This window comes from Crocodylus siamensis, chromosome 4 (assembly GCF_052110815.1).
Source record: "Crocodylus siamensis isolate JL-2025a chromosome 4, ASM5211081v1, whole genome shotgun sequence".
NCBI lineage: Eukaryota > Metazoa > Chordata > Crocodylia > Crocodylidae > Crocodylus > Crocodylus siamensis.
Genome location: NC_143398.1, coordinates 240,561,570 through 240,576,034, shown reverse-complemented (window position 1 = coordinate 240,576,034; position 14,465 = coordinate 240,561,570). Strand labels below are relative to the sequence as shown.

At 48.1% G+C, this 14,465-nt stretch overlaps 1 protein-coding gene across 3 annotated transcripts in view; it reads left to right on the top strand.

Moving 5' to 3' along the window:
* GLI2 (GLI family zinc finger 2) overlaps positions 1-13,966 on the top strand; it is a 271,620-nt gene extending 257,654 nt beyond the window's left edge. For all 3 annotated transcript variants that reach the window (XM_090046034.1, XM_090046032.1, XM_090046033.1), the window contains 4 exons: positions 1,654-1,818; positions 6,228-6,509; positions 8,900-9,236; positions 11,454-13,966. In XM_090046034.1, the coding sequence (XP_089902160.1) occupies positions 1,654-1,818; positions 6,228-6,509; positions 8,900-9,236; positions 11,454-13,819 (3,150 nt within the window). In that variant the 3' untranslated portion in view covers positions 13,820-13,966. The remainder of the gene's footprint in view (positions 1-1,653; positions 1,819-6,227; positions 6,510-8,899; positions 9,237-11,453) is intronic.
* The last annotated feature ends 499 nt before the right edge of the window (positions 13,967-14,465 follow it).

The window sequence follows — 14,465 nt, the reverse complement described above, 5'->3', positions numbered from 1 at the left end:
CCCCATGTGCTAGAGGAAGCTGACCGGAGAGGATGGGATGGGTGCAATATGACAACCTAGTAAGACTTGCCTGTGCAAACGTAATGGTTGCTTTTCATTCCATGTTTATGCATCATAAAGTTAAAAATCCCATCCTTCCCTGAACCAGACTACAGCATCCTATGGGAATGGTTTCAAGTACCACGGCCTACACCAGTGACCAACACAATGGCCATTACTGTAGCTCTTCCCCATAACGGATAAAATACCAAAGCCATATTTCTTCAGAATCAGTCTGATGAGTGCTGCAAGTGTTCTCTCCTTTTCCCCAAATGGTTTTGAATTATACAGTAGAATAAATTTTGCTTTTAGAAAAAGAAGATTTTTTTTTTACTGGCCAAAGATTTCTCCTAAATTTATGTAGTCCATCATGCCAGTATGGATAAGAGAAGCCAGTGTTTGTAGGCAACAGCACACACAGGAGCGATGTGGCCAGCACCCCATGTGGCCACCTTGGCTTTCCCCAGCCCACAGGACTTTTTGATTTTTATTACCCAGCCCACAGACATTTACAACAGGATTGACTGGATGTGGCCTTCCATGCAAGCCAGCAGCGAGGATCAGACTCATGCCTCTAGATTCGTCGTTCTCTAGAGACGCTTAATGATCTGTCATTATATCCCTTTTCAGTGGCAAAGACTTTCCTAAACAGCAGCCTCAAGTGGCTCCGGTGTCCATCGGTGGGCACCGATGGAAGTGATTCGATTCAGATGAGCAGTCTGCTGGATTGGGAATGACTGGCAGCTTCGAAATCCAGGAGCCCTCTGAAAGTGCTTGAATAAGGGTAGCTGTATGGGATAGTCAGCACTCTCATTGACTCAACTCCAAAAGGCACATTTGAAAACGTCACTCTAAAGGTCTTGCTTGAAGCCCCCATTTTTGGAAATCTCATGTTTTCGAATGCACTGGCACTTTGGAGTCATTGCTGCTTGGAAAAGCTGTGGGCAGCATCCAGACTTCTCTCGGTCATTTTGGTTGCTTGGCTGAATACAGAGAGAAGGTCCTCACGCAGCTAGCACTGAGGTCTGCCATCGCTTGATATCTGAACTGCTTTTTTTTCCAGGAGGAAGGCTCCTGGGCTTGTGTCATGCAAGAATCCATCTCTCTCCAAGATTAAAGTTCTTGGTTTTTTAGCTGGTAATATCCGGCCGCCCATGTTCAGGGCCTTCAGGAAAAAGTGGAACGGAAGCCTAATTAAGGTCACTTCAAAGCTCGCTGTATCTCCATTTCTCTGGGTTTGTCTCTGAAATGCTGAAGTCAGCAGAGCAAGAAGGCCTTGGTCAAGATTTTCAAAACTAGCTCGTGATTTTCGAGGGTCTCCATTTATGAGCACTGAGGTGGGGTCTAATCTCCAGGCGTTCAGCCTTGCTTGAAAATCGGGTCCTTTTCAACTCATATCGGGTCAGGCATCCAGAAAGCAAAGGCACCTACTATCACTACCCCCTCTTGAAAATCCTGGTCTACTCGGGGACAGCCAGGTTGCCCTCAGTAACATGAGCGCTCTTTTGTCCAACACCCCCCCTGGAAGGGGAGGAGGAATAAGAAACCGATGAGAAAGGAAAGACCCTCCCTTCTCCCTGTTGATTAATCACTCATATTCTGTTTTTCTTTTAGTTTGAGGGTTGCTCCAAGGCCTATTCCCGGCTGGAGAACTTAAAGACACACCTGAGATCTCACACTGGAGAAAAGCCCTATGTTTGTGAACACGAGGGTTGCAATAAAGCCTTTTCCAATGCTTCAGACAGAGCTAAACACCAGAACAGGACGCACTCCAATGAGGTAAACCTATGCACGCTGCACGCTCCATTGTTTTCTTTTTCATTTCACTGACAATATACACGACATGCTGGACTCACGTAGAAAGAAATCTGCCATCCCAAAAGGTGTTCTTTGCCTTTTTTTAACAGCATTTGTTTTGCTGGCAAGCCAGACCACATTAGCTCTATTGTTATGAAAGCCGTGTTTGAAACCATAAACAGATGTGGACATCTGTAAACTTTCTAATTGGCTTTTGAAATTAAAGCTGGTGCTTTCCAAAATCATATACTTTTCAATAGGGCAAGCAGGTTCCTACATTTATACATGTTCTCTTTTTCTTTCTTCCCTTTTTTTAACAATGCTGCAGCCTAGACTCGTGGTGGTATAATTCCTACCCAGCATCCTGACACTTTGGAAATAATACTACCTCCGGCACTTGATGTACGATGATAAAGCGCAATGCAATGCTTTGTTAACCCTGCTTAATTAAGACCTGCTATTAGTAGTTGGGGAATGCAGGAAATTGCCTTTATTGTTACGCATGTGATGGTCTGCTGCAACCGGCTAAGGCTGAGGATTGAAATTTATATTACCACTAATTAGCTGACGACGGGAAGAAAAAACAGCGCTCCAAATTCTAATAGCATTTGCGACCATGAAGAATTTAGTATGTAGCCTAATTTGTAACAGTTAAATATGAACCACTGGAGAATGGAACATGATTGCAAAGGTTGACAGCATTTTAAAGTGATACCGTGTCTAGGTAGGGATTGCTTGGAGTATTTTTTGCCTCCTGCATAACATGAGTTAAGGATACCCAAACTCTGAAAAGCTTTGCAGATGTAGTAGTTGTTGTAAATACCTAAAATCTTGGCTGCTTCTCTGAGCTACTTGGGTCAGGGAAGGAGGCAGAGTGTAGATCCAAGCATCCTTTGAATGTGTCTGGATTGGAATCCAACTACTGAAAACAGACCTTAATCTCATCAGTGAGCCAGTTGATGACAGTGAGGGACTTAGAGTTGCTTTCTGGCCACTCCGGTTTGCCCCAATGCTGGGTGACTTGGAATACAGATGTGCAGATGTTAAGACCAGAGGCAACCATTAGTCTAGTCTGACCTGTTGTCTACCACAGACCATAAATTTTCACCACTAACCCTGTATTGAGCCCAGTCACTCATGTCTCATGGAAGGATGAGGTACGCATACCTTCTGCAGAAGCCGACTGTCCATTCTCCGGTGCTAAATCACCCTCACGGATAAAAGATTGTATGCATTTGAATTGGTCTGGCTACAGCGCCCAGACTCTGGGTTTTATTATGCCTTCTTCCACTAGATCATTGAGCCCTTTCATTCCTGGTGTTGCCTCCCTATGAAGGTACTTGCGCATTGTCACTTAGGCCATGGACAGGAGTTCATTTCTAGCGGTAACTATTTCTGTGAAATTATTACTGTTAGAAAAATTACCTGGGAGCTAGGACACACGTTCATTCCAGTGCCCTGGCTGGAGGGCTACAGGGGGGCAGCTCTCCAGCCAGGAGGCTCTAGAGGGGACGGTGAGTGGGGCATTGTCCTGTGATGGAAACCATGGCACAGCTGCCTCCCCCTCCGCGCTCCTTTGAGTCAACCCAAATGAGTGCATGGTGGGGGGAGCCTGGGTCTGAGGGACATTTCTCCTCCTGGCAGCCCTTCTGGGGCTATTGGAGGGTGCCCAGTATGGGTGACTGGCAGGGGCAGAGGGCACAGGTGACTGGTAAAGGGGAAATTGGGGGGCATGTGCCCCCCCAGATATTGGCCCCCAACTTGGCACTGCTCAGGATGGGGTAGTTTTTTTGCCACATGGATCAGCGACATTTGGTGGGGGGGGCACTAAGTCATGGCACAGAAGTATAGAAGTGGATATGGGGGTTTTGGCCTGCCCATGGGCCCGCCCACAATTGTGCCCCCCCCAGACTCAGGAGGCACCAGTCACCCCTGGCAGGGGAACTTTTCACAAGAGGGTCCCCACTGGGCTCCCTGTGCCTTCCCTCCCCTGTCCCTCAAGGGAGGGAGGGAGAGTAGAGGACTGTGGGATACTGGTTGTCCTCAACACCCTACAAAAGTATACAGCGATTCAGGTTAATGCACAACAAGGGAGATTTTCCTCCTAAAAACAGCTCTGACTTTCCTACAGAAGAGCCAGTTCTCTTCTGCAAGAAATCCCTGGAACGGCTTTCCACTCTCTTTTCAGGCCAGGAGAAAGGTTTTTCTCCCGGCATAAGTGTAATACCTTCCATGACCTTAGTCACCTCTTCATTTTTGTTTTGAGAAGCTAAACAGATGGGGCTGTTTGTGCCTTCCTATAAGGCATCTTTTCCAGCCCACAAACCATGGTGGCTCTGTCCTGTCCCCTCTGCAGTATTTCAATAGCCTTTTAAGGTTGGACAAAAGCAAATTTTGTTTCTGTGGGCCCAGTTTTTACCAAGCAGTCAGGAGCTACACTATATCCCTAATGACCTTCTTCATTATGTCAGTACAGAGCTTGGGCTCTACCCTACCCTTTCATGAATAGATGTCATGCCCATGCCCTATCTAGCCTTACATTTTCAGTAGGCCCTGCAATGTGCCCTCAGGATGTCACAGCCAGTGGCCCACTACTGATTTCCCAAGGCCGGGAGATGTCCAAGTGTTGTGATGTTCCTCCAAATAGTTCTTTAATTCGATTACCTGCTCAATCGCACACCCACTGACTCACCGATGAGTTCAAGGTGGCACAAGTCTGCTGTGGGACAAAGTCGCCAAGGCACCCCCTTCCTTACTCAAGTGAAATGCGGTTGAACTATTGAAATCCAGGGTCACAGCCTTTCTGAGGAGCATTGTGATTCTGCCAGCCTACAGAGAGGGAGCGTCGCAGGTGCTTGAAAAAGGCTGGGGAGAAAGCATTAGAGAAGTATGAACTGCCACTGGCAGAGGACTCCCAACTACATGATGCCTCTTTTTGATTAACACTTAACACATTCATAAGCATCCCAGCAAAACCACCATTCTGCATTATTCAGCCATCAATAAGATTTGATCTATGATGAAATGGATCCACCTAATCAAGCAAGTAGAATCTCCTGTCCGCTTGGCAATATTGGCAAGATTTCTGTGAGTTAGTCCCATTTATAAAATATCAGACTGGACTATTCACATACTAGGCTCTACTCCCTTTACTCGAATGGAGGTGTTAATAATAGTCATACCACTTCTACAGTGGCTCATCCAAGCATCTGAGTGTGAGCTACCCTTAATTTAATTCTTTGCATCTCTGCTTATTCACTTAAAAAACGGGAGTAGTAGTCTCTACCTCAGAGGGGTATTCTAAAGATTAATTAATTAAAGGGACTTGCCTCAAAGCAGTCAGGAAGCTTGCGGCAGAGTTACTCTTGTGCATACAATGATGCTAGTTTTCTGCAAAAATAAATATAAAAACACATCCCCATATTGATCACTGCTGCTCTTTGGTCAAACTGGTAAGCAGACACACAAAGGAATAGAAATGACCATTTTTGGTTAACCTTTGAAAAGCATGTAGTGATTGTTCCTTTTCATGGATCCATTACAATGTCTCAGTGGAAAAATACTTAGAGCAGTTGCGAGGCTGAGATGGTGCTTGTGATGAATTCAGACCTTTGAAAGCAGCAGCCCTAACACCCTTGGTGCTAATGGACTTTGGAACTGGAAACTGGATAAATAAGAGTTTGAAAGAAAGGTAGCGCTTTCCTCCCCTCTCTTTCCAAAAGCCTGGGCCTCATCTTTGTTCTGCTGCAGCAATCAACGATTCATGATTTCAGGAGCGCAGTGCTATCATCTTAAAAAGCATGGCATGCCTGTGATTTGTTTTGCATGATAACAGATTTCAGGGTGACAGGTGCTGGAGATGTACAGGAGATTAGATAGGCAGAATCCCGTTTGGCTCGGTTGCTCTGAATTGTCATAGATCCAGGAGGGCTCCAGCCTTTTCTCGCAGGGTGTAGACCTCTTCTTAATCAAGACAAGCCTTTGTGGTCACATCCTGCTGTTCCCATTGGTCCAAGCCACCTGCCCTTCCATCCATAATCAGGAAACATTCCTGTGGCCACCCGAGCAAATACCTACATGGAAAAGTAATATTCGGAAAGTATTTCATGAATTTTTTAGCTGCCTTTTTAATTTAGCAGCAGAAAACAAGGAGGAGAGCCAGCCCCAAGTGACTAGCCCGGTCTCTTTGGACTGCCAGCAGTCCACGGATCACAGCGTATGAATCCTTGCCATAGCTGTTTTGCAAAACCATAGGGGGTAGATGATCCACGCTTTCCCACCACCACCCATCTCCATTGTCTTCCGTGGGAACATGACATATTTTTGCCTGTAAAACACCCAGATTGTTTCAGCTTTCTTTAACCGTAACATCACATTTGCTGTCTTAACAGAAACCCTATGTCTGCAAGATCCCAGGGTGCACAAAGAGGTACACGGACCCCAGTTCCCTCAGGAAACACGTTAAAACTGTCCACGGGCCCGATGCCCACGTCACAAAGAAGCAACGCAACGACGTCCACCCAAGACCCCCGCCGCTCAAGGAAAACGGCGATAACGAAGCCAGCGCCAAGCAGAGCAGCAAGATCTCAGAAGACGGCTCCGAAGCCAACAGTACCGCCAGGGGCATGGAGGACTGCTTGCAAGTCAAAACGATAAAGACGGAGAATTCTGTGGTAAGAGAAGTGATCGCTTAAAAGCGAAAGCGTGGCCCACAATTCCTCAAAGAAATGGAAAGCTAATGACTTTTCCTGCCCCCCACCCTGTGTGTTTGTCAGGTAACCCAAAACTGTCTGAATAATCCCAAACCTTCAAAGCCTCGAAGCTGCCACGAGTCTCCGGGGCATGCTGTGTTAGGGAGGTCGTGCCATGGTACGGCCGTTGTATCAGAATAGGATGACGCGCCATCCTGAAATGCCGTCCTACGGCCATGCCGCAGGGGTGAAATTGTAATTACTGTGTCATTGCAGGACCATTGTTTTTGCCCCACCAGATTGTTTAAATTAGGCAGTAGTCTTATTTCCATTCCAAGCCAGGTACGGGTCATTTCAGTACTTGTGCCTATTTCTGGGTGTGCCGCGGTAGGTGAAGGAAATCCATCATGACACCCTGCCACCCTTTCGCTTTCCAGTATTTCTCCTTCCCTTAGCAGCCAAAAGGACAACATTTTGGCTTCCTGCATCAGCGCAGGGTAAAAGCAGGGGTGATGAATGGTTGAAGTGGTTTTCACCTGCTGAAGAGTTTGTCCAATCTCCTTTTTTTTTCTTTTCCGTGAGTCGAGACAACTTTGCAAGCATTGGAGCCTCCAAAATATATATTTTCTTGAAGTTGAGCCAGCTAAAATGTCAGTTCCACCCGCCTGAGGCATCAGAGGGCCAAACGCTGCTGGGCCAAACTGCAGTAACATGTGAGTTTAGCCCAAGAAGGAATGGACTATTTTCACAGCCCAGCAGGCAGTTTTTGTGGCTGGCGGGATAGATTTTTACCTTCACAAGCTGCTATATTTGGTGGAAAAACTCAACGCGAGAGCAACCTTGTCCCAAGAAAAGATATTTTGACATGAACATGTGAGAATACTTCCCCCTCACATTTTCCAGAAGGCGATTTACCGTTGCGTGTGCCGCGTTCTTCCCATAGCTGCACCCTGTGCAGCCCGCTTGCAATTAGGCACACCAGACCAGATCTTTGCATCTGCTACACCCTGCTAGCCCTATTGCCTTTGCTTGGATTGTGCACCAGCCCCTGGGCAGCAACACTGCCTTTGTTCATTCAAGTCCTGCAAGTCCTGGAGGAGTCAGCGACTGGTGGGTTGAAACGCATTGCTTGTTTTGGTGACTCTAGGGTCTTTCTGTCTGACCCAGCATTGGATCCACTGAGATCTATAGAAATCCCCTTCTCTTTTCAGTGAGATATGGATTCAGGCCTATTAAATTAAGCTTCTGAAATGCTGGGATTGGGGGAGGTGGGGGAGGGGGTTATATTGGGGAACAGGTTGCTGCTAATCTCCTTGAATCGTGTCCTTCCTGGCTCCCCTCTTTCACTAACTCGATCCTTTCTGTTAATGTTGCCTTTGTTCTAACCACTTGTTCTTTGTTCCCACTTCCCTTTCTTTACTGTACCTTCCTAAGGACAGTCGGTACTAAGGTGAGCACTAAATCCTTTCTCTTAAAAACCCTGTTCAATACTGTGATGTATTCTGGGCCATGGGTCTAACTAAGTGGACTATGAAAGGGTGGACAGAAGTGCCAAGAGGGGGTAGAGTTGTGGGCAAATAGTAGGAGACCATTTGGTGGAGGGCTAGGCATCCTTTGGAGTTCCCCTGGGGTTTCTCTGGCTTCATTGCTTCCAGAATTGGTTTGAACCCGTGTATTGTACAGTAAGTTTCTGATCAAAGGGTCCTGGACTAGTTCAGCTCTGCTCCATTGGGGGGTTTATGAGTAAATTAAGGTACTCTTCCTGCCCACTCTCACTACCAGCCTAAACATTTTGCCTCCAAACACACCCAGTTTCTTCTACCCTCTGGAACGAGAACTAGGAATTGGGAACCCAGGCATCCTGCCTAGCAGTGAAGCATGCTGCCTCCAAGCAAGTTCACATCGAGTGTTTGGTGCAAATAAATTGCTCAGTATAACCAACTTATGTTCATGGAGCAGCAGTGTTTTTTGGTGTCTCCCTCTGGTGCAAGACACCCGTGATTTTTTTTTTAAATCTGTGGGGTGGTCTTGTGAAATAAATGAAGAAATGCAATTTTGTTCATTCACTTTACTTTAAATGAGCTGTCAAGAATGCGCTGCTAGAAAGGCCAATGGTTAGTGCCAAGATCGGATATGGGAACAGCATTCTCCTCATACCTGGAGATGTTTCTTGTCTGCAGGGCAGAGTTGAGACACAATAGTGGGGCAGTGTCTTAGAAAGAGGGTGGGTTGTGCACCACGCTTCCCTGGCCTGTACCAACCATGTTGATGGGTAAGAAACCTTGGTCTCAAGGGTCTAGCACCCTGCATGTTAAAAAAAGCCGAGTTTCCAGCAGCAAAACTCAGACCCTCTCTTACTTCTCCTTTCCAAGATGTGTCAGTCCAGTCCTGGTGGCCAGTCGTCGTGCAGCAGTGAACCATCACCGCTTGGCAGCACCAACAACAATGACAGTGGAGTAGAAATGAACATGCACAGTGGGGGAAGTCTGGGAGATCTGACTGCGCTGGATGACAACGCTCCTGTTGTGGACTCAACAGTCTCATCTGGTAATTCGACGGTCAGCCTTCAGCTGCGGAAACACATGACAACGATGCAACGGCTCGAACAGCTCAAGAAAGAGAAACTCAAGACAGTTAAGGACTCCTGCTCATGGGTGACCCCAGCTCCACAAGCCAGAAACACCAAGCTGCCTCCCATATCAGGAAATGGTAAGCCATGGGCCTATATCCTTGCCCCTCTTTGAATTCGTCAAGCCATGCCTCCTGTCTCTCAGCAAAACATCTGCCCCATAGGAGAATTACCTCCTGTAGGAGAATTACCCTGCCCTGTCAGAGAATTATTTCCCTCTCTGAATAATGAGCCACCTTGCAAGAAGCAAACTCGGGTGTAAACTTGGACATATACCATGGTGCACAAGAATGGCTATGGAAAAGTGGGGCAAATGTGCTTGTTCCTTGGTTTACCCAGGGCTAGTTTGCACGTGTCCTCCCTCAGGGTTGCTTTGATTTGTGCAAGCAGTGAGAATTCCCCATGGTCTTTTTATGGGATTTTTGGGGGTTGCTGGAGCACAGCGGTAAAGCAGCTACATCTCTCTTCTGCTTTGTTTGTTGGCATGCCCTTGCATAGGGATATAGGACTGGAAGGAGCCGCCTGGGACATCAAGTCCAGTCCCCTGTGTTTGCAGGCCACCACTGAAACCCCTCACACACAGCCACAAGGTACAATACCCGAAACCCCAAAAGCTCCCCATAACCTCAAGCCTGATGAGGGCCCTGTTAGTGCCCCACCACAATAATGCCTGTCCCATTACAGGGAAGTAAGTGGTTTATATTGTGTCATGGTGATGGCAGAAAACTCCGTACGCTAGTTTGATGCCGGGGAGAACTCCTGACAAGGGCAGCATTATGCTCCTGTTGTGTCCCTCCAGCTGTGCATACAAAAAGGACCAGCACACACAAAGGGTGCTCCCATTTTTTCACTTTGAGCACACAGTCCTCTGCCTCTAGCTTTTCAATGGTGATTCCAGCAAGTGGTCAGATGGCTGAGACGGGATCCCACACCCTATATTCTGCCTCTCGTAAGTCCACAAGGATGCAACCACACCTTGAATACTGTGCCCAGTTCTGGTCCCCACACCTCAAAAAAGGATATAGAAGAACTAGAGAAGATCCCGAGAAGGGCAACAGGGATGATTAGTGGTATGGAGGGGCTCCACATGAGGAGAGACTAAAGCGGCGAGGTCTATTCCATTTAGAAAAGAGACATTTAGTGCGGACATGATAGATGTTTACAAAATACTGAATGGCAAAGAGAAAGTAAATAGGGATTTATGACTTACTGTCTCGCCCAAGACAAGAACTAGGGGTCACAAAATACAATTAGTAGGTAGAAGTTGAAAACTAACAAAAGGAAGTTGTTTTTCACACAGCATTTAACTGCAGCGTGGACATGGGCGACTGGTGCCTCCCGAGGCTGGGGCGGGCACCAAATCACTGACCGGGGCGGGGGCTCCCCAGCAGCTGATTGCCGACTGGGGGGGGTCACCGGCAGCCGATCACCAGCGGCAAAGCTGGAAGTGCACTTCCACCGACACTTCCGGTTTTGGGGCTGCCATTTCCAAGGGGTGCGTGGGCAATCTCAGGGGGTGCATCCGCGTGCACCCCCTATGTGTTGCCAATGAGTGTGGCTCTCATTGCCACCAGATGTCGTGAAAGCTGACAGTTTAGCCAGATTCAAAAAGGGACTGGGCACATCTTGGGAGGAAAGGGGCATCAGTAGCTGTTGAGCATGGGAGTTAGGGATACTAGACTTCAAATGCTGGAAGCTGCAAGTGAAAGAGGAAACATAGAAAAAAGTCCTGGTCATATCCAGGTTGTAGCTGTATTGGTCTAGAAGCAAAAGGAATCAGGACGTGTGGTAGAGGTGATATCTTCTATTAAACCAACTAGATTTTGGCAATGTATTTGAAATTTGAATATTTTTAAGAATTTTTTTTGCAAACATTTTTCTTACAGAAAGATGTCACCTCTACCCCGAGTCCTGGTCATATCCAGTCATTCTCCCTTTCAGCATCCCCTCTCTGCTGTGGTGTGACACAGGATACTGGGCAAGATGGACCTGTGGTCTGACCCAGGAAATGGCAGTTGTTATGTCTTGTGTGTTGCTCGGTGGATGTGGCAACAAACACTGCAAAGGACCATGCAGTAGTGGCTCAGGTTCGGGGACACATCTCAGTGTCCTCTCCTCCCCCGTGCTCCTTGCCTGGTGCTCTCACAGGAGCAACGCTGCAGAGAAAGCTCTGACTTCGGTGTCAGTTAGTAAAATTTCCATCGCTCTCCGATCCCTCATTGGTAGCACGTAGGCAGCAGTGTCTATGCACCAAGCAGCTAACTAACCCAGTTTCCCCCCTCACCGCTCTCCTCCAGGCTCCTTACTTGAAAACAACGGAGGCTCCTCTACTACCCTGCCGAATCCAAGAATAATGGAGCTGTCCGTCAATGAGGTTACGACGCTGAATCAATTAAACGAACGCCGAGACAGCGCCACGAGCACCATCAGCTCCGCCTACACCGTCAGCCGCCGGTCATCGGGGATATCCCCTTACTTCTCCAGCCGCCGCTCCAGCGAAGCTTCGCAGCTCGGGAATCGCCCCAACAACACCAGCTCCGCCGACTCCTACGACCCGATTTCCACCGATGCCTCGCGCAGATCGAGCGAGGTCAGCCAGTGTAGCGGGATGCCAGGCCTGCTCAACCTCACGCCGGCTCAGCAGTACAGGCTGAAAGCCAAGTACGCGGCTGCCACCGGCGGCCCTCCTCCCACTCCTCTGCCCAACATGGAAAGAATGACCCTGAAGAATAAGATCTCTCTTCTTGATGGGCCGGAGCCAGGTTTGCCTTCGTTTCGCCTCCCTCCTGGGCCGAGGCGCTGCAGCGATGGCAGCACTTACGGGTACACGGCCGCCACGGCTTTTCCTCACGAGGTCCCGGGCAACACCACGAGACGTGCAAGCGATCCTGTCAGGAGGCCCGTTGCAGAACCGCCGTCCCTCCCCAGAGTCCATCGCTTCAACAGCACCAACAGCATGAATCCTCTCCCCCCTCCACATCCTGTGGACAGAAGGAATTTCGGCCTTCAGAGCTACATGCGCGCCGATGGGAACCTTCCCAGGCACGTCTATTCGCCTCGACCTCTCAGCATTAGTGAAAATATTGCCATGGAAGCAATGTCTGGCGAGACAGATGGCCCCGTTGGAGAGGATGACATTATGCTGCCAGATGATGTAGTGCAATATATCAAATCTCAGAACAATGGGACAGCTGTGGAAAGCACTTCCATGGGGTACGGTAATGAGATGCAAAACTTCCAAGGCAATGGCAAACTACAACCCCAGAGCTTGCCCGGCCAACGCAGGATGGCTGTAGCTGACGCAGGCCTGAGCCATTTGGGTCCAATGATGGCAGATTGCCAACTGAGCTTTGACGTGTCCTCGAACATGAGTAAAAACAATATGCCCGTCCAGTGGAATGAGGTTAGCTCGGGAACGGTTGATGTGATGTCAAACCAAGCGAAGCAACCATTTTCTCAAGGCAACTTAGCCGTTGTCCAACAGAAGCAGAACTTTGGCCAGTATCAAAACTTCAACCAGCAGCAAATGCAGATGAGTCAGAGTGGCATGAATGTAACCCAGCAAAACTTCTTGCAAAGAAATGTGAGCCTAGATGGGCAAAGGCTAAATTGCATGCAGATGAGGCAACAGCAAATCAATCCTGGCATGAACATGAACCCGGATTTGAGCCCACACCCAGGGTATAACCAGCCTCATCAAATGTTGAGCCCAAATGCAATCGGTGGAGATCCAAACCAACTTTCTCCTTCTTGTAGCAACATGGCAGTGAAGCCTGGACCCCACATTCATCCTCAGCAAATGGACATGGCGACCGATCCCTCCTTAATGCTCAACAGTAACGGTGAACGCGTGATGCTGAATCAGGTCATGCATGAACAAAATCCGCAGAACTATTCATCTCAGACAAATCACCTGAACTTTGCCATGAGTCAGGAGGCGTTCCATCAGCCCGCTTCTTTAATGGCCTCAAACCAGCCAAACTTTGAGCCCCAACAGAGCATGATGGGTTCAACCGGACAGGCCTACGCCCCCGGGATGGTACAGCCTCACCCGCCGCCTGAACCGAGTCCAGCAAACAGACACCGAGGACTGCGCACCATGCAGCAGCTAGGCTACATGAGGACTGCCCACCCTCCTAACGACATGAGCCCCGGCCAGGAAACAGCAGAGGCCACTCCAAAAAGAACCGGCGACATGATGCCGACGCAGCCTCTGCAATGTGCAGGCGGCACAAGGGAGACCAATCTGATGTACTATTACGGTCAGATCCACATGTACGAGCAAAACGGTAGCTTCGATAACTCCGTCGCGGACTGCCGAGTCAGACAGCAGCAGTGTGCCATGAGCAGCAAGCCGGCTGCTATGCCTTCTCCCGGAGCTAATCAGGTGTCCAGCACGGTGGACTCGCAAGGTCTGGAGCCTCCCCAGATCGATTTTGATGCCATCATGGATGATGGAGACCACTCGAGCCTGATGTCAGGAACCCTGAGCCCTAGCATTCTGCAGAACCTCTCCCAGAACTCCTCTCGCCTAACGACTCCACGAAACTCTCTGACGCTGCCGTCCATACCTGCGGGAATAAGCAATATGGCAATAGGCGACATGAGCTCCATGTTAACCACCCTGGCGGAAGAGAGTAAATTTCTTAACATGATGTCTTAATGATCAAGCACAAGTGTTTAATAGTATCCAAGGGACCCTCTGTGAAGCAGAATTTATGAATGTGCTTTTTAAAAATAATCGGTTTCGATAGAGTAGAATTTTTTTTTTGGTTCGTTTTTTGGCAAGTATTAAATACGTTAAAGGGATTCCACGTAATAAAGAAGACGTCTCTTGTACAGACTTATGTAAACTATATAAAGGCAATTTAGCGCCGAAAGAGTGCACCGCTAGTGTTATTGTTTTGGCTTGGTTTGAGGAGCACTGAGCAGCGCTGCCGCCAAGCTAGAATACTGCATAAAAATGGAGGAAAAAAGTAACTCCTTCCCCACCCCGTAAATAGCACCACCCTTCATTTTCCTTTAGTTACGTTTGCAAAAATAACATTTTTCAACCCACTCCAGAAACAGACGGAGGGGATGTGGTTTTGATCTGAATAAAAGCCATACTGTGTACTCTGCTCTGATGAGATTAGCATTTAGTTGTGTCTCCAAATAAGTCCACTCCCAGCAGTATTGTTTTGTACCATAAATACCTTTGTACCTTGCAGCGCCGCAGAAAGCATCGATTCCAAACAGCTTCTCAGAAAAGTGCCTTACTATGTTTTAGTGTTCAGTAGTCAAGGCATCTCCATTAAAATCAAATATAG